The sequence below is a fragment of the Lemur catta genome, chromosome 1, assembly GCF_020740605.2.
Source record: "Lemur catta isolate mLemCat1 chromosome 1, mLemCat1.pri, whole genome shotgun sequence".
Taxonomy (NCBI): Eukaryota; Metazoa; Chordata; class Mammalia; order Primates; family Lemuridae; genus Lemur; species Lemur catta.
In genome coordinates, this window is record NC_059128.1 from 98498733 (window position 1) to 98519161 (window position 20429).

Consider the following 20429-nt stretch of genomic DNA (forward strand, 5'->3'; position numbering starts at 1 on the left):
GATGGGGGAGCAGACTTGGGGCTGGCCAGGTGTCACTTCTGTTGGACACTTGACAGGCAGGGCCCCTCCCAATGAGATGCACGCCTCACATGGATCCCAAGACAGGCCAAGGCGGTGACAGGTCCTCAGCGGGCACTGGCTCGGCCTCTCCAGGAGCCTCTCGTGGTCCCTGCCTCTGCTTTACCTGAGCCCTCCAGGTCTGGTAGCAGGCACTGCCCACCTCCTACTCCACCTGGGTGGCGCCAATCCCTAATCTTGCCTTTAGGGGAGAGGGCAGGGTACAATAGCCCTTCACCCACCTTCATTCCAACCAGCTGCTTGTGGCACAAACCCTATGACCTGCTTTCTTGGCATTGAGCCTTTCTCTTCACATCAGAAGCCTTGACTTTATTGCCTCAGCCATGAATTTTTGCAAATCTGTTTAGAAGCTCAAAAGTTGCTCGTTAACTATTCATGTATGTATTTGTGCATCCCTAGCTAGCAGCATCCTGATTCTGCCTCTGGCAATGAATGCCGCGGGCTGCAGTGGGAAGGCGACGCCTCAGGGACCACAGAACCAACAACTGCTGTTATCCCCCAAACCCACCCTCCCCACCTCACCCCCACATACGTGTAGGACCGCATCATGAAAATGGCCAGAGATATTAATACCATTCGGAATGGAAGAATTTTAATTAATAATGATATGAAACTAAAGAACATTGTTCTATTGCTAATTTTCCACTAATATCTGTTGGACAATGACACTACAGTAGGTGCCAGAGATATAAAACCTGAGATATTTGAATTGGTGGCCTTGGGAGCTTGGCTCAGTGGAGTAATTACAGCTCAGGGTACTGAGTGCTGTATCAGAGCAAGCGAAATGCAGGAGCCAGAGGAAGGACCTCTGAGCCAGACATTCCAACTTGTCTGTAAAGGTCCCAACAGGTATGTAATATGAGTTCATGAAGTGAAAGCAGTTTCTGCTGGAGAAAAGGGAGAACGGCATTGCAGTCAGAGGAACAGCATGTGCAAAGTCAAAGAGAAGGGAAACAGCTGGTGTGTTGGGAGAATCCCAGAGGGCCGTGCGTTGCCCAAGCCAAGGGGAAGGCCGGTGAGTGGACAGTCTGCAAAGGGCCTTGGGCTCAGGCTGCTTACCTAGAATGCACTTTTTAGGCAACACAAAGCCTCGGGAGGTTTTAAAGCATCAGACTGACCAGATGAAATTTGAAACACTTTTCAGTCGAACACACACAGTATTTCTGTCTCTGTGTGTGTGAGAGAGAGACAGAGAGAGAGATTGAGAGAGAGAGAGAGAAAGTGGTGCGGTAAACTGAGATGGAAGGTAAACTATGTGTTTCTAACTATGGGTAGAATCGACGAAGTTTGAAGGCCACTGGTCTAGAACGTGCTAATGGTGCAAAACGGAGAGCAACTGCCAATGGGATTCCCAGGAGAGAGGATTGGATCCATGTGTGGCTGTCAGGGGTGGCTTCCCCGAGGACAGTAGTGAGCATGGGAACTGGGCCTTAAAGGGACCTAGAGTGAGATGAGGGGAGAGCGACAGGGAGAGGCAGGGCAGAGAGAAGGCCTTCAGAGGTGGCTCCCTAAGCAGTCCCACTGGGCTCCCCCTCAGCCAGAGCCCTGCCCAGCAGCCTCAGATGGTTATCTGGAGGAGATAGCATTTCTGTCTCAGCAGGGGAAAGCTCTGCTGACAGCTTATCTTTTCCTCCAACTCTTACATACAACCTCTCTGCCAAATAACGCAAGTCTCTTTTGACCTTCTACACCAGGGCACCAAGTGCATTCTCAAACAGCTCCCTTGACTAACAAAAAAGAGACATTTTCTGGTTTTGTAAAAACTCCTGAGAGAGAAAGAGAGAGAATTGAATGAGCTGAGACTTTGGGTTCAAGTTCTAGCTCAGAAGCTCAGTCATCTAGTCATTTCTAAGCCATTTCTAAGCCCTACTTTTGCCCATCATAAAATGGGTTAATCAGAACTCTCCGCCTCCCTCCCAAATTTGTAAGCATTAAATCCAATGAGATGATAGGTGCAAATCTACATCACCAGGAGTGATGGACGGGTTACTCTTCCTAGTGGCTGGGAGGCCCTGCTCCTCTAGGAGCTCCTGAAGAACAAGCTGGGTTTGGCAACATTGTTGCAGCAAATAAGAGAAGTTATTATTTTATCAGCTGGTACCAGAGTTCCTTTTAAGGAAGGAAGTGTCTTTGTTTAGGAAAATACCTTGATAGGCCTCTTGGGCGAGAAGGTGAGGCCCTGAGGACCCGGGTTGGGAGGAAAAAACAAAGATAGGCAAATAGCTCAGCCTAAGAAAGGAACAGGAATTTGGGGATAGGGAAAAACAAAGGAGAGGAAAAGGGAAAGCTGAACAGTAAGGTCGGAAGCTAAAGCCCTAATGGGGGGAAATTTGGGGAAGCTCTTTAAGAACAGAGAGATCTCAGATTTAGTTTTAAATCACCTGGACAGTGATTCTGTAATCCAATGTTTCCTTTCAATGTAAACCATTCCCCAAATCTCCAATAAATGTCTATTACATGAGCTGCCTTGGGGAGCAGGGTGAGTGGGCGCCAGAGGAGAAGGGGCTGTGTTCAGCTTTTAGGGCAATTCTGAGACAGAGATAAAGGCCACAAGACAGCAAAGAAGGAAGCTTAGAGCTGCAGATGACATTGAGGAACTAAGCCCAGGGAGTTCACAGAAATCTTGGAGAGGCTGGCGTCTTCCCTACCTTGTGAGCGGGGGTTCAGATCAATGTCATGTAGTGTTGAAGTATGAGGATTACACCAGTAGATATCTGAAAAACTATTTTCTATCCAACTCTTGTCTAGTGTCAGGGTAAACATTGTCTCCAGGCTTCTCTCTGGCTGGAGTCAATATTATTTGGCTATTATTGATTAAACTTGAGTCACAATTTAAGAATCAACCAGATAAGAGAGAGTACATCAGCTTTGTATTTCTCCGCCTGCATCCCAACCAAAATACACTTGGGGCGGGGCTCATCTAATGCGGACAGGTAATTTCTCCACGATAACAATCTGTTGCATTCGTGCGCTATTTAAAGCTTCTTTGCCCCCTTATCTTGGATAATGCATCTTCAAAATAACCCTACAAAGCAAAAAGATGCCTGGATTCCCCAAGCTAGCAATGAGGAACCTTAGGCCCAAAGAATCAAAAAATTAAATTTGGATTGGGCGTGAGAGACAATCTCTGATCTTAAGGAACGTTGGAGAGACAAAATATAAATGGACGAAAAGACAAATAGCACTAAAGAATTGGGAATAAGTATAACAATGAATGTTTTGAGAGCAGGCACAATGAATTGCTGATAGAGATTGTAAAGCCTTCAAAATCAAAGGCGCCGGGTCCGCCTTCTCGTGACCCCACCCACTTCTTTCCACCTCTGGGGCCACCGCCAAGATCACCACATCCTCCCTGATAGTCACAACAGCTTCCTCCCCAGTCTCCCCAGCTCCAGGTTTGTGCTCAAATCAGTTCTTCACAAGGTCACTAGAACATCTTTATAATGTGCAATCTCATCACCTACTTAAGCCCTTAGTGGCTCCCCCTCTGCCCTAATCCAAAGTAGAAATTCTTTCTCCGCCTGGTCCTCTCCTCTCTCAGACCTCATCTGTTGCCACTGGCTTCCTGAAACTCTCTGCTCCTTATGCACTATGGTGTAATAAAATAAATATTTGGTCTTTGTCCCTAGTTCCCGACACAGAGATCCTAAGACCCTTGGAATTTCCTGAGAGATAGGAGTGTCTTTTGTTATTTATAAGGAGCCCCTTGGATCATACCCGACTTTATGCTAATGAAGGTGACTTAGGATAACAGTCCCCAGATAGCCCCGGTGGGACTGGCCACCAGAATGACCCAGTGATCAGAGGACGGGAACTTTCAGCCCCACCCACTGACCTCCAGGGAGACTGAGGTCTACAAAAATTTCAATGAGAAGATTCTGAGAGCTTGTGGGTTGGTGAATGCACCCCAGCTACCGAGGGGCAGGAGCTGCTGTGTTCAGGATCCTTCCAGATGTCACCTTATGCACCTCTTGGTTTGGCTGTTCACGTGTGCGCTTTATGATATTCTTAATAATAAATCCTTAAATGTAAGTAAAGTGCATCCTTGAGTTCTGCGAGCCATTCCAGCAAATTATCAAGCCTGAGGAGGGGTGCGTGGGAACCCCTGGTCTGTAGCCAGTCAGTCAGAAGCACGGTGGCCTGAGAGGTGGCGACTGGCACCTGAAGCTGGGGTGGTCTGGTGGGACTGTGGGGTCTGCACTAATTCTGGGTAGTTGGTGTCAGAACTGGATTGAATTGTTGGACACCCTATTAGAGAATTGGTTGGTGTCAGAAAGCATCCCAGATAGCCCTACACTTGGTTTGGTTTCGTTTTCCTAACTTCCTGAACCGTTTCCAGGCACTCTCTTCCCCCTGGCCTTTGTACACCGTGTGTCTTCTGAGTGGATCACTCCTGTCCACTCTCTCGGTCTGGCTAGTGTCATCTTATCCTTCGGGTCTCAGCTTCAGTGTCACCTCCCGAGAGAGGTCTTTTCCATCACTAGAATAGGTTAGAAGCTACACTCAGCCACTTCCATAGCATCCTCGACTTCCCCATCCCACCACTCACCACACTTCACAGTTGTTACTTCAATAATTGTCTCTTTCCCAAGAGTGCAGGCGGCTTTGTAAGCCCACTGAGAGAGGGGCCATGTCTGTCTCGTTCACCCTTGTATCCAGCACCTGGCATCATGCCCAGCAGGTCAAAGATATTCAACAGATGGGTACTGAGTTCACGATGAATGAATAAATGAATGTTGTAGGAATTCAGAAGGAAAAGAAAGATCAGTAAAAGTGAGGTGGTTAGGCAACAAGAAGGAGCAAGAGAGAGGCTAGGACTCGAATAACAAGTACAGAAGCTTCTCCTATCACCTAATGCATGAGTGACAAACCTCACCAAACCATGGCTCCTACTTCCAACCCAGGAAGACACGATGATATGGAGGAAAGAGCCCTGAACTCTGAGACAAGAGAACAGGCACTAGTCCCGCCTCTGTGGCTCACTGTATGACTTTGAATATGTCATTTAACCTCTCTGAGCCTGAGTTTCTTCATCTGTAAAATGAAGCCTCTACAATCTACCTAGAGACGTTCCTAGCTGGTTTGGTGTTGTCCTGTCTATAACGGTCCTTGGCACACAGCAGCTTGTGGATTTGTTTTCAGCCACGCAGCCTCCCTGTCCAAGATTTCCTAAAGCACTGGCTGAAATCTGGGGAAAGGCCTGTATCTCTCAGTGCAGCTCCCTGGCCCTGAGGAAACCCCTCTCTGCCCAGTCTGAGGGGCCTCCTTCTCCATCCACCCCAGCAACAGCAGGCAGCACCCAGAACCTTCCTCACACTTGCAAGAACCGACCTCTGAAGAGTACCGCCTGCAAGGGCCAGACTGGAAGGAATTGTCCTCCCACAAGGTGGTCATATATTTGCTTCTATCAATTTCTAAACAAAGAATATTTTTTAAATTAAATTTTCAGGAATTTTAACCGTTCCCTATAATCCCTGGTGCCAAACAGCAGGACCCCAAGTTCCTCCAGCAACAGAGTTTCTTAGGCACCAGAGCTGTGCCAGCACCCCAGTTCCTCAGGGAAATTCGAAACTAGTGGAGGGATATGGCAGGCCAAATAATGTCCCCCCAAGGATGTCCGTGCACTTATCCCTGAAACCTGTGCATATATTCTGTTACATGGCAAAAGGGTCTTTGCAGACGTCATTCAGGTTTTGGAACTTAAAACAGAGAGATACCCTGCATTACCCAGGTGGTGTCAATCTAATCACACGAGTCCTTAAAAGTAGAGAATACGTTTCAAGCTGGAATCAGAGACTCAGAAGGAAGTCAGAGACTCAGAGCATGAGAGGGTTCAGCTCACTATTGCTGGGGTTAGAGGGGACATTGAAAAAATGAGAAAGAATGAGGGCAGCCTCCAGGAGCAAAGATTGGCCCCCTACTGACAGCCAGGGAGGGAATGGGAACCTCCCTCCTGCAACCACGAGGAACTGAATTCCACCAACAATCCAAATAGCTTGGAAGTAGGTTCTCCCCGAGAACCACCAGATTCTAGGAGAATCTAGAATTTCCTAGAATTCCAGTCTAGGCCTAGTCCTGCTGACACGCTGATTTCAGTCTTATAAGAACCCTAAACAGATAACCCAACCTAGCTTGCCTGGACTTCTGACCTACAGACCTGTGAGATAATAACATTTGTGGTAACTTGTCACTACAGCAATAGAAAACTAACATAAGGAGACAGGACCTGTGTATTAGGGTCCCTTGACCCAGAGCTTAGCCCTGAGCTGCCACAGTTGAAAATACCTATACATCTGAGCATGTCTGGAGAGTGTATGGGGGGTAGGCCAGAGACAGGAAGACTAAAGCAGGGAGAATCATTTTCTACGAAGGCCAGAAGAGCCTCCCCCAGGACAGAAACCCACCCTGCAAGCCTGGTCCAAGGATCCAGCCCTGTGGGCGAGGAACAGGAGAGCCCTGTCACACACAGAGGGTGTCTAGAGGACATAAGGGACAGGATGGAAGGCCCTCCCCAAGGCACTCCCGGCCAGTGGCCATAGGCCCACAGAAGGACAAATGGGGGAAGAGGAACCTACTGAGTAAGGGTCAGGGGACTAACTGGGAAGCACATATGAGACCCCCGGGGATTCCCCGGGCTGTTTGGAAGGGACTTGTGAGGCCGCGAGGTTCCTGCAATTCCACGGCAGAGGCTGAGTCAGAGAAACATTATTTTATTTACCTTATTTATGATGTAATTATACCTTCCTCAAGCTGGTACGGCCTGAAGAAACAGAGTACCCAAAGCCTGCTAACCCCCAAGGGCAAAATAAAAGGTTTTAAAGAGTCAGAAAGGAGAACCACGGTGGAGTAGGAAGGGAATATTAATAGAAACGGGATGGCTTTGAGTCAGATACAGCTGGCTACAAACCCTTCCTTCCAACTGCTTGCACAACTGACTTTATCTTTCTAAGCTTTAGTTTCCAAACCTAAAATTGAACGATGATAATGTGACCCATATCACAAAGGGCTGTGAGGACACATTAGGCAGGTTACTGATCATCACACCACACGAGGGAAAATACACTCTATGCTACCCCAATTTCCCCCCACTTTCCCCACTTCAACATCTCTGACGTTAGGATGGGTCTTATATCAGTCACACAGCAGTCCTGAGGTGTGTTTTTTGCCTGCACTTGCAAAATCAGTGTCATTGGTTAGGGAAAAAAATTCCAAAGACAATAGTGAAGTACACTTTTAAGAAAAGCTGCCTCTGCAAACTCTTATTGACACAGGGTACAATACTTTGTTGAAAAACAAAGATGCTGAGCCATGGTGACGCAGAAGAGCCAGACTCCAACTGCAGAGAAGTTTTAGGGCTGTTGTACCAACTTACTTTGCTCATATTTGTCTTTTTTATGTTTGTGCAAGGAAGATGTCTAATGAAAGAAAATCTATGTCTAAATAAGCCTAAAAGAGCCCTTCAATAAGTACAAAACTTCTTTAAAATTCTAAGCAATAAAAAGGTACTGATAGAATACAGGAATTATTTATTTATTATGACTAACTGAGTTCTAGGGAAATCGAGGCCCAAAGAACATTTATGGTGTGACCAAGGCCTTACAGCAGCAAATAGTGGAACTGAGAAGCAAAGCAAATAGACTCCGGCTTACCAGACAACAGTTTGGTGTACCTGCCATCTATTAGCTACACCCTAAATCCTTCACAAGGAGCCCAAAAAGTGTGGCCTTCTGCCCACCAGAGATATTACACTTAAATTTTGCCCACTGAATGTTAAGTGTGTGTGTAGGCACATACACACATAACATTTCAGAAGAGTTGGTTGAGAAATGCAAAAACTCTAGGAAGAGTAATAATCTGGGGGGGAGGGGAATAAAGCTTGTATTTGCCCCTCCAGGCCAAAGGTTGGAGAGATAGGCTTGCAGACCATTATAAAAGGGTTCAGGAGCTGCAATGCAAACCCACTGTGTGCACAGCATACCCTGATTGCTGTGTCACAAGTTATAAGGTGCTTTGTCTGTAACCCAAGAAGCCTAAGTCCTGAGTTTTCTACCAATATCTATGAAATTGTGGTAGGCTAGTTTATATGTTTGCAAGTAGCACAGTAGGGTATTATTTCAGAACCTTCCCAGTTCTTATTATGTATGTGAAGTTTTATACTGTTATTTAGAGTTAGACTATGATAATTTAAAGATGTATTATGGTAAACTCTAGAGCAACCATTAAAAACTAAAATAGAGATATAGCTAATAAGCCACAAGTAGCAGTAAAGTGAAATCATTAAAATATTCAGTGAATGAAAAAGAAGGCAGGAAAAAGAAACAAAGAACAGAGGGAACAATTAAAAAACAAATAGCAAGGTGGTATACTTAAATACAACCATATTTATAATTACATTAAATATAAATGGCTTAAACTTTCCAACTGAAAGGCAGAGATATCAGACTACATAAAAAGTCTATAAGAACAAACTCTAAATAAAAATGCATAGGTATATTAAAAGTAAAAGGATGGGCCAGACATGGTGGTTCATGTCTGTAATCTCAGTCCTTTGGGAGTCTGAGATAAGAGGATCGCTGGAGGCCAGGAGTTTGAGACTAGCCTGGGCAACATAGCAAGACCCCATCTCTACAAAAAATGAAAGAATTAGCTGGCCGCTGTGGTGCATGCCTGTAGTCCTAGCTACTCAGGAGGTTGAGGTGGGAGGATTGCTTGAGCCAGAAGTTCAAGGCTGTAGTGGGCATTGATCATGCCACTGCACTCCAGCCTGCATGGAGCAAGACCCTGTCTCTAAAAAAACCAAAAAGTACATGAAAAAAGAACTGAAAGACAAAATAGACAAATCTACAATTATAGTTGTAGATTTCAAAACTTACCTCTCACTAACTGATAGAACAAGTAGATAGAAAACCAGTAAATATGTAAAAGACTTGAACAATACTATTAAATAACCTAATGTGTAGTTATAAAACACTATGCCCAACACTGGCAGAATACATTTTCCTTTCAAGTGCACATGGAACATTCACAAATAATCAACCGTATACTAAGTTAAAACAATCTCAATAAATTTATAGGAAATGAAATTATATAGAATATATTCTCCGAGTATGACATAATTAAATTAAAAATAAAAATATCTGGATAATCCACAAATATTGAGAAATTAAAGAGTACACTTCTATGTAACCCAAGAGTAAAAGAAGAAATTATAATGAAAAATAGAAAATATTTATTGCTGAATGAAAATAAAAACACAACAAGCACAAATTTATGAAACACATTGAAACAGTATTTAGAGGGAAATTTATAGATGTAACTGCTTATATTAGGTAAGAAGAAATGTCTAAAAGCAGAATTCTAAGCCTCTAAAAAAAAAGGAAAATTATACCCAAATTAAGAAAGAAAGAAATCATAAAGAGTAGAATCAATGAAATAGAAAATGGACAAAGAATAGAGAATATCAGTTAAACTAGTGCAAAACTGGAACTTTGAAAAGATGAATCAAATTGACAAAACTAGCTCAACTGATCAAGAGAAAAGAGAAGACTGAAATTAGCAAGCACTGGGCAATTTAAAAAGGGAAATTACCACAAATACTGCAGCTGTGAAAAAGACAATAAGGGACTATTATAAACAATTTGTACCCACATATTCAAAAACTTAGATGAAATGGACAAATTCCTTGAAAAAAACAAGTACAATTCTTACTCTAAAAGAAATAAAAAATCTGAACAGTCCCATACTTATTTAAAACATTGAATTCATAATTTAAAATCTTCCTTCAAAGAGCACTCCAGAACTTATGGCTTCACCGATGAATGCTAGAAAACATTTAAGAAAAAAAATACCAATTCTACAAATTTTTTTTAATTGAGAAAGGAGCCCTTCTCAATGCATTTTCTGAGCTTAGTATTACCTGGATATTCAAGCCAAACAAGAGCATTACAAGAAAATAAAATTATATACCAATATACTTGGTGAATATATGTGGAAAAAAATTAACAAAATTTTAGCAAATTGAATCCAGTAATATATAAAAATGATAATACATCACAACCAGGTGGTAAGGAATTCAAGGTTAATTTGACAAAATAAAGGATAAAATCCATATGATGATCAATATCTATTCTCAGCACTCCTAGTCAGAGTTAGACTAGAGGTCCTAGCCTGTGCAATAAATCAAGAAAAAGAAATAAAAGGTGTGCAGATTAAAAAAGAAGAAAGACTGGGCACAGTGGCTCACACCTGTAATCCCAGCACTTTGGGAGGCCGAGATGGGAGGATCACTTGAGCCCAGGAGTTCAAGCTTACAATGAGCTTTGATCACACCACCGCACTCCAGCCTGGGTGACAGAGTGAGACCCTGTATCTTAAAAGAAAAAAAAAATTTTTTAAGTTTAAAAAAGAAGAAGAGAAAGAAGAAGCAAAGCTGTCTTTGTTTGCAGATGATATAATAGTACCCACAGGAAGAAAATCCAAGTGAATGTATTTAAAAGCTACTGGAATTTGTTGTAGGGTGAAAGCGCACAAATCAGACACAAAGGATCAAAAGTCTAATTGGAGTCTTTATTAGCCGGCCGGCGACCACCTCTGCTCGGAGAGAGTGGCCCCGATCTGCAATTGTACAGGACTTTTATGCCCCTCCGGAGAAGGGCTACGTGCCTGCACACATGTACGAGTAAAACAAAGAGAACAAAGACAGGACAATCATTAATAGTTCAAGGTTTCACTAACCAGGGGCCTAGTGATTTTACAGACTTCTTAGCGACATAAGCAGATTATAATCATTAACGTACAGATCATCTATTCTATTTAATCAAGCATACCTATGTTAAACCCCCGAGGACTATTTACCTTTCTCCTTCATCAACTAGAACAGCAAGCTTAGTACAGAAGCAGATAGCATCAGTTAGAATCTCCTAACATTCTTTAACAATTTAACCCTATGTAGTCAATTTTGAGGAAAGATTTTTTCTAAGACCATCACATTCCCCACTGGTTTTCTTGGAAATATCAAATCCTTGATAGTTATCATAGGTCATCATCGCAAATATGATGGTAGTGAGTACGCAACACCATCAGTTTTACCCCTTGTATGTGCCTTTGAACATAATTTGTTAAACATTTAAGTATGCATGGACCGATCAGTATTATTAATAAAAGTAACAGTAATGGCCCGGCTATGGCTGACAACAAGGTAGTGAGCCATGGGGACCAGGTGAACAAGTTTTGATACCAGTTATGTCCAGCATTAATTTGTTCTTCTCTTTCCCGAATTCTATTTCTTACCTGGGAAAGACTATTCTGAATAATTCCAGAATGGTTGGCGTAAAAGCAGCAAGTTTCTCCTAGGGCTACACATAATCCACCCTGTTTCAGGAATAATAAATCTAACCCTCTTCTGTTTTGCAAGACTACTTCGGCCAGTGAATCAACTGATTGTTCTAAATAACTAATGGATTTTTCCAAGTCACTTAAATCTAAATCTACCTGGTGACTCAGAATTTTAAAATTTTGATTTTCAGTTATTAAGGCCGCAGTACTTACAGCAGCCGAGCCTGCAATGCCTAGTCCAATTAATAACGGTACCAAAACTGGAATGGCTCGTTTTAGCCGCCAAGGGATAGAAGCTTGAAGATGTTCTCGTCCGCCTTCTCCTGAATAAAAGTAGACTTGAGGCACGATATGAGATAGAACACACAAATCCTGCTTTTGCATAATTACCGCGGGTCTGACACAAGGGGTGATACCTGTAGTACATGCAAACCACGTGCCATTTGGGGCCACCAAGAGTGTTTTAGGTTCGGGATCTGTCAAATTATTTAGTTGAATGGTAATGTTACATGACGCCATATAGGGAGATTGGGATATGGGGAACCCCACAGGGTAAATACAAGTCCCTTGTCCCTGTAGGTCTTCTAAAGTCAGCTTGGGCTTTTGACCCCATTTGCATAAATGTTGCTTATATATTTCTTCAGCAGTCAAGTTTCTTATATTATTTTCATTTTGACCTAGGGGTCGGATGGCTCCAATCCCTACATAATAAGGAGGTTCTGGATTAAGGCAGAGCCAACAATCTCGAGTTATATTAGGCTTTGTTTGGTTAACAAACTTATACACTGAATTTAACAAATTTAACACAGGCTTTCGGCGTGGCTCTGACATCAAGCTCTTTTCTGGTGTTGTAGGCTCTAGGATGGCTTGTGTCGGTAATTCAGGTCCTAAATAAATCTCACGGTTTGGGCCTATAGGATTAAATTGACGAACGGGGGTAAATCTCTGAATAGTGAATGAAACTTCTGGCCCCTTCTTTCCCCCTCCTCCGTACAGGTGAAATTCCCAGGTCTTCCCTGTGGCCCAAGTCTGATCCTGGCCCCGTTTAATACTTATAGTTACGGGGTTACAGGTATTTGAAGAGACACACCTAGGAGCCTTTTTTGTTAATATAATATCAGAGTCACTGTTTATCCAACTAGCTATAGTCTCACAGCCCCACTCTATACAGTATTGTCCATCTGCATGACAATGCGAGGGGCCTGTGGTGGGGCAACCATAATATCTAATACGTTGCATGTTTTTTTCTATGTTAATATTGCCACATCCGTAGGCTCCGAACCTCCCTTCAGGTAATAACCCCATCACAGGCTCAGTGTTACCTAAAAGTTGACATAAATCAAAATATAGCAAGGGAGAAAAGACTGTAACATTCTGAGTTATCACTGTCCCATCGACTGTGCGCGTGAGCACCCAAGTGTAATTTAAAGGCTGGTGGGGGCTCGTCGCCACCACCCCCATCAAGATGTTCCAGAGGAATGTCTTAAAAGTCTTATCTTTAGTGGATCTTCGGTGGGCCGAGCCGTCCATCGTTCTTCTTGGACTGGAGTCGCTTTCTTGATTTGGGTATGGTGAATCCAGTGGCGTTTTCCTGCCACCTTTACAGCCGTAGGGGTGGTGAGAATCACCGGTAAAGGTCCAGTCCACCTTGGTTCTAAAGTAGCGGGCTGGAGTTTCTTTATCCAAACAAGGTCACCGGGCTGTACCTGGAGAGAAACTTTATCAGAAGGAGAATTAGCAAGACTAGAGTGTGCAGCCCTGACTAAGTTGTGGATCTTCCGGGTGCTCAGCTGTAAGGCTTGCAGGGATTTAAGAAGAGCGTGGTCACTTAATTCAGCTAGTTTCTCTTCTCCCACTTTAGGAACCAGTGGAGGTGGACGGCCAAACATTATCTCATATGGTGTTATACCTCTGACATATGGAGTACACCTGGTTCTTAATAGTGCAAAAGGAAGGAGGCTCACCCAGTCTTCGCCCGTCTCCGCTCTTAACTTACATAATATTTCCTTCAATGTTCTATTCATCCTTTCTACCTGACCTGAACTTTGCGGTCTATAAATACAATGTAACTTCCATTTAATTTGTAATACCTGAGCTAATAATTGAGTAGTTTTGGCAATGAATGCCGGGCCATTGTCGGACCCCAGGGCTAAAGGAAGGCCGAATCTAGGTACAATTTCCATTACTAACTTCTTTACTACTACCTGTGCTGTTTCTGATTTCGTGGGAAATGCTTCTACCCATCCTGAGAAAGTGTCCACGAATACCAACAGGTAGCGGTATCCATACTTGCCTGGCTTGATTTCCGTGAAATCAGTTTCCCATTGCTCCCCAGGGGCTTGTCCTCGCAACCGGACTCCGGGGAGGGGGTTCAATCTTTTACCTGGATTAACTTGCGCACATGTCAGGCATCCGGCCGTAATCTGTTGGGTCATCTGACGCAAATTAGGTATATAATAGTCTCGTTGAAGCAGTTCTGCCACCTTCGTGCTTCCTAGGTGCGTGCTTTGATGTATTTGTTCAATTAACCGGCGACCCAGGTGCTGTGGGACTAAGGTTCTGCCACTTGGAAGGATTTTCCAACCTCCCGGATCGGTGGTTGCTCCTAGAGTCCTTCCCAATTCCAATTCTCCCTCTGAATAAACCGGCGAGGGCGGCAAGAGTCGCTCAGGCAGAACAGGCAAAATATGGAGAGGCCCCACTGGTTTTCGGGCAGCTTCCTTAGCAGTGACATCAGCAAACATGTTTCCCTTCGCTGTAGGGGTACTCTCATTCTGATGCCCCCGACAATGAATAATGGCCACTTTCTTCGGCAGCCATATAGCCTCTAAAAGAGCTAAAATCTCAGATTTATTCTTTATTTCTTTTCCACTTGAAGTTAAAAGGCCCCGTTCTTGGTAGAGTGCCCCATGAACATGTGCAGTAGCAAAAGCATACCTGCTGTCCGTATAAATATTAACAACTTTGTCTTTTCCCCACCTGAGGGCTTGAGTTAAGGCAACAAGTTCGGCCTTTTGAGCTGACGTCCCTGGGTTGAGGGCTTGTGCCCATATAACCCGGTCCTTAGTAACTACTGCCGCCCCTGCATACCTTATTCCTTCATCCACATAGCTGCTTCCATCCGTAAATAACTCTTCCTCAGGGTCCGGCCAAGGCTGGTCTGTAAGGTCAGGCCGCAGGCTTGTCAAGGATTCCAGTATCTCACAACAATCGTGCAAAGGTTCTGATGGCTCTGTGTCCGGAAGTAGGGTAGCAGGGTTAAGGGAAGCAGTTTTCAAAAACCTAATTCTAGGCGGATCCAATAGCAACACTTGATATTGTGTTATTCTAGCATTTGACAGCCACTTATCAGGAGGGCTTTTTAGCAAGGTTTCTATTGAATGCGGGGCAATTACACATAAATCCTGCCCCAAAGTCAGCTTCAGGGCCTCCTTCACCAAGGCAGCAGTTGCCGCAATGGCACGCACACACCCTGGCCATCCTGAGGCTACTGGGTCCAACCTTTTTGATAAATAGGCTACCGGCCTATTCCAAGGTCCTAACTCCTGTGTCAACACCCCCTTCGCTATTCCTCGTGCTTCAGCCACATATAACTTAAAAGGCTTAGTCACGTCAGGCAGGGTCAGTGCTGGGGCATTCACAAGTGCCCGCTTTAGACTTTCAAAAGCTTCTGTTTCAGTTTCAGTCCATACTAGGGTTTCTCCTTTTCCCCCAGTACTTGCATATAATGGTTTTGCTATTTCAGCAAACTTAGGAATCCAAAGTCTACAATATCCTACTGCACCCAGGAACTCCCTCACTTGTTTCTTTGTTTGAGGTTGTGGAATTCTCAAAATCGCTTGAACTCTGTCTGTGGAGAGAGTTCTTTTTCCTCCCTTTAGTTCATAACCCAAATATGTGGCTACTGGAGTACACAATTGAGCTTTCCGGGCAGAGACTCTATACCCTAACTGGGCCAATTCAAGCAATAAATCTTCAGTTGCCTTTTTGCATGTTGCCTGGTCTTGTGCAGCCAAAAGGAGATCATCCACATATTGCAGCAGAGTCACCTGGGGATGGTTCTGTCGAAACTGAACCAAATCTTGACTCAATGCCTCATCAAACAGAGTGGGGGAATTCTTAAACCCCTGTGGCAATCGAGTCCAAGTCAACTGTCCCGAGTATTCTCCCTCTGGGTCAATCCATTCAAAAGCAAAAATGGGCTGACTTACCGCCGCCAATGGAAGTGAAAAGAAGGCATCTTTCAGGTCCAGCACCGTGTAGACTTGATGGTTTGGAGGCAGCATACTTAAAAGAGTATATGGATTAGGCACCGTTGGGTGGATAGTCTCAGTTCTTTTATTTACCTCCCTCAGGTCCTGTACCGGTCGATAATCATTCGTCCCCGGCTTCAGGACTGGGAGCAAAGGAGTATTCCAAGCCGACTGACAAGGCACCAGAATTCCTGCCTGTCTAAGTCTTGCTATGTGAATGGCAATTCCTTTTCTTGCCTTTAAGCTAATAGGATACTGCCGTACGCGTATCGGTGTGGCGGTACTAGTCAATTGCACAATAATGGGGGAGCGGTGGGAAGCTAGTCCGGGTGGATTAGTTTCTGCCCAGACACCAGGTATTTTACATTGTAACTCCTGTAGGTATCTATTCAATTTAACCTCTTCAGAAATTTCTTCAGTTAGCAAATATTCTTCTGATAAGGGGCACGTGAGGAGCATAGCAGAAGGGCTTTGATCGAACGAGAGTTCGGTCACGTCTCCCTGGAAGGTTATAGTGGCCTTTAATTTGTGTAACAGATCTCTGCCTAGAAGTGGATATGGGCATTCAGGAATGACCAAGAAAGAGTGAGTAATTGTTCCTTTTCCCAAGTTAGTTATTCGAGTCCTAGTCCATGGATAGGATTTAGTTTTTCCTGTAGCCCCTTGTATGGAGGTTTTTACCTCCGATATGGGTCCTATTGCTTTCTGCAAAACAGAATGTGTAGCTCCAGTATCTACCAAGAAATTCACCGGAGTGCTCCCTACATTTAACGTGACCCTGGGCTCTCGGGGGCTCATGAAAATCGAGCCCGGGCCCCGTCACTCAGTCTCTTCTGCCAGAACTAAAGCCGGTTGGTCCCCTTTCTTTTGCTGGAGGAGCGGACAGTCCTTCTTCCAATGTCCGTATTCTTTACAATAGGCACATTGGTTTGGTCCTACATCACTGCGACCTTTCTTGGGATGTCTTCCTTTCTTAGTCTTATTCATGTCCGCACACAGATTCTGAGAATTCCCCATAGCAGCTACTAAGATCTTAGCCATTTTCTTTGATTGCACAACCTCTGATCCTTCTCGGTTGTTGTAAATCTTCTGGGCAATTTCCACTAACTCAGACAGCAGTTTCCCCTCAAACCCTTCTAATCTTTGTAACTTTCTTCTAATATCAGGGGCCGACTGCGTAGCAAAGGCAATATTAATAGCCCGCCTATTTTCGGGTGCCTCAGGATCAATTGGGGTATAAAGGCGATAAGCCTCAAAGAGGCGCTCTAAAAATGCCGCCGGGGCCTCATTTTGTCCCTGAACTGTCTCACTCACCTTAGACAAATTAGTCGGCTTCTTGGCGGCAGCCCGTATACCCCGGAGCAGAGTCTGGCGATACTGATCGAGAGCCCCCTTACCTTCATCATCATTCGGATCCCAATTAGGGCGCAGGGAAGGGAAAACGCGTTCAATCCGGACAGGATCAGTTGTCGGCTGCCCGTCCGGACCCGGAATTGTCTTAGTAGCCTCTCTTCGGATTCTTTCTCGCTCCTCGGAGGTAAAGAGCACCTGTAAGAGCTGTTGGCAATCATCCCAGGTGGGCTGATGAGTGAAAAAGATAGTTTCCAGCAGAGATATCAATCCCTGGGGTTTCTCAGAAAAAGAAGGGTTTTGATTTTTCCAATTATACAGGTCACTGGTGGAAAAAGGGACATATATCATAAAAGGAGGATGGTCAATCCCTGGGTTCATAGGTGCTTGTCGTAGCGGAAGGATAGGGACCTCAGGTATGTGACCACCAGGTGGTGGTTGATATTGGGAACCACTACGAGTATGTGAGGGACTTGCTAGATCAGGTGGGCTCTGGACTCCGATCTCCGATTGCCCCGATTCCCGGGAGTGGGTTGTAACGTAAGGAGGGGGTCCTTCCAAAAGGGGATCTTCCCCTTGTCCCGGCAGTACCGGATATAACTTACGGCCTGCTTGTCCCTCTCCCGGCCCTCCTGCAACCTTTGACACCATGACTGCTTTCGGCGGAGAATCCGCCTTTTTGCAACGACGCAACCACCGAGGATTATCTGCCAAGATATCATTCCAAATTTGAATATAGGGAATTTGATCAGGATGTCCCGGGTTCCCATAAACCACCGTCTGCACCCGGGCAGCTAAAGATCTTTGATAGCTACCCTCCGGTGGCCACCCAACCCCAAAAGCCGGCCATTCTTGTTCACAGAACTTCTGTAAGTCAAAAGAATTTACAGTGAAACCATATGGCCGTGCTCTCTGTTGGAAGTCTGTAAAATTCTTTATAAAACACTCAAGGGGAGAGTAATTAGTGCAACCAGTCGATCTCGAGGCGGCCTGTCCCATCTTTTTCAATCTGTTCCAAAGAGAAACACAAGATTATTTATATAAAACTTAAGACCAAATTATTATTATTACAGAATCTCGTTTAAAATAACAAACACATAACAATAAACACATAACAGACAAGACGTGAAACACAGAACCAAACAAGAGACCTAGCTCTCAAGCGACGTCTCGCCTTCAGAGCTTCAAACCAGGGGAGTCAGCTGCGTCCAGCCTCCCTCAGGCAATCAAAGAGGGCCCACAAAACGAAACAGAACAACTCACCGGTGCAAACAAACAGAAGACTCCTGAATTTTCACAAAATTTTAGGGTGGTTGAGCCTTCCCGGGGCTGGGTACTAGTTCCCAGGAGCTCCCCCCGGCGAAGGGCTCAGCCTGCGCTTCCGCACCCTGGCTCCCACAAATCTCGCTGGGGCCTCCAAATGTTGTAGGGTGAAAGCGCACAAATCAGACACAAAGGATCAAAAGTCTAATTGGAGTCTTTATTAGCCGGCCGGCGACCACCTCTGCTCGGAGAGAGTGGCCCCGATCTGCAATTGTACAGGACTTTTATGCCCCTCCGGAGAAGGGCTACGTGCCTGCACACATGTACGAGTAAAACAAAGAGAACAAAGACAGGACAATCATTAATAGTTCAAGGTTTCACTAACCAGGGGCCTAGTGATTTTACAGACTTCTTAGCGACATAAGCAGATTATAATCATTAACGTACAGATCATCTATTCTATTTAATCAAGCATACCTATGTTAAACCCCCGAGGACTATTTACCTTTCTCCTTCATCAACTAGAACAGCAAGCTTAGTACAGAAGCAGATAGCATCAGTTAGAATCTCCTAACATTCTTTAACAATTTAACCCTATGTAGTCAATTTTGAGGAAAGATTTTTTCTAAGACCATCACAGAATTATTACATGACTTTAGCGAAATTACAGAATATAAGGTCAATATACAGATATCAATTATATTTTTATATAATGCCAATAAAATATTAGAAAAAGAAATTAAGAATCAATATTATTTATGATAGCATTAAAAATGTAATACTAGAGATAAATTTAATAAAAACTGTGTAAGACCTATGTACCAAAATTTATAAAACATTGCTGAGAGATATAAAAGGCCTAAGTAAATTAAAAGACATATTATGTCCATGGATTGGAAGATCCCATATTTTTAAGATGCCAATTTTCTGCAGATTGATTTATAGATTTAATTAAATCCTGATAAAAATCTCAGCAGTCTCTTTTGAAGAAATTAATAGGATTATATATAAAATAATATATTCATAATATATTATATATAATAAATATATATTATATATACATTTATAAATACAAAGGACTTATAATAACCAACACAATTTTGAAAAAGAACAAAGCACAAGGATTTACACTACCTGATTGCAAGACTCGTTATAAATTTACAGTAAACATAACAGTATTGACATAATGATAGGCATTTAGATCAATGGAACTTAATAGAGAATGCAGAAATAGAATAACATATATGAGTAACTGATGACAAAGGTGTCAAGGTAATTAATTTAATGGTAGAAAGGATAGTCTTGTCAACAAATGCTGCTGGAACAACTGGACATCCATATGGGAGAAGTGGATTGCCCATCCTGAGCTCCAGCACAATGATGCAGAGAGGTTCTTCCCGGGGAGAGGCAGAACCCGGGGATATCCATCTCTCCCTAACTTTATTTGGAGTGGAGCTTGGGGAAGTTCATGCCTAAGGGCATTGTGGAAAAATGTTACCGATTTGGGTGGCAAGTAATTAAGAGGGGGCTAAACTATAGACCAGGTAGAAATTTAACATAGAGAATCAGAGCAACAGAGGGCTAAGAGCCCTCCTAGGGTAGCATCAAGCCTTAAAGTTGGGCAACACTCTGCCACTACAAAGGGGCCCAACTTTTTTATTTTTTTGGAGACAGGGTCTCACTCTGTCATTCAGACTGGAGTGCTGTGGTGCAATCACGGCTCACTGCAGCCTCAAATTCCTGCAATCAAGCGATCCTTCCTCTTCGGCCTCCCACAGTGCTAGGATTACAGGCATGAGCCACCACGATGGACCAAAAGGGCCCAACTTTAATTGGATCAGACTGTAGAACCATTTATACCCTAGAGTACTGTCAAAAACAACAGAGCAACTAGTGGAGACTAACAGCTCAGAATAATACCAATAGTGGCTCCCTACCTTTTCCCATATTAGGAGTTGCCTTCTAAGTCATTGCATGATTTACTTGTTTACTATGATTTACTTATTTATTTTATGTCTCCCTCTGTTAGAATGTAAACTTTGCAAGGGCAGGGATCTTTGTTTTATTTACTATGTGCCTGACCAAAAAAAATAATCTTTCAATAAATACAACAGTGAGTGAATATGAAAAGACTCCCTACTTATCAATAAG

The 20429-nt window shown here is 43.8% G+C and overlaps 1 protein-coding gene across 1 annotated transcript; it reads right to left on the reverse strand.

The window, feature by feature from the left end:
- Nucleotides 1–10623: 10623 nt before the first annotated feature.
- LOC123623467 lies at nt 10624–18912 on the reverse strand. The gene is made up of 2 exons (XM_045530601.1): nt 14503–18912; nt 10624–13847 (listed from the first exon to the last, which is right to left on the reverse strand). The coding sequence occupies exon 1, from the start codon at nt 18012–18014 to the stop codon at nt 16485–16487; it is 1530 nt and encodes a 509-aa protein (XP_045386557.1). The 5' UTR covers nt 18015–18912; the 3' UTR covers nt 10624–13847; nt 14503–16484.
- Between the last annotated feature and the right edge of the window lie 1517 nt (nt 18913–20429).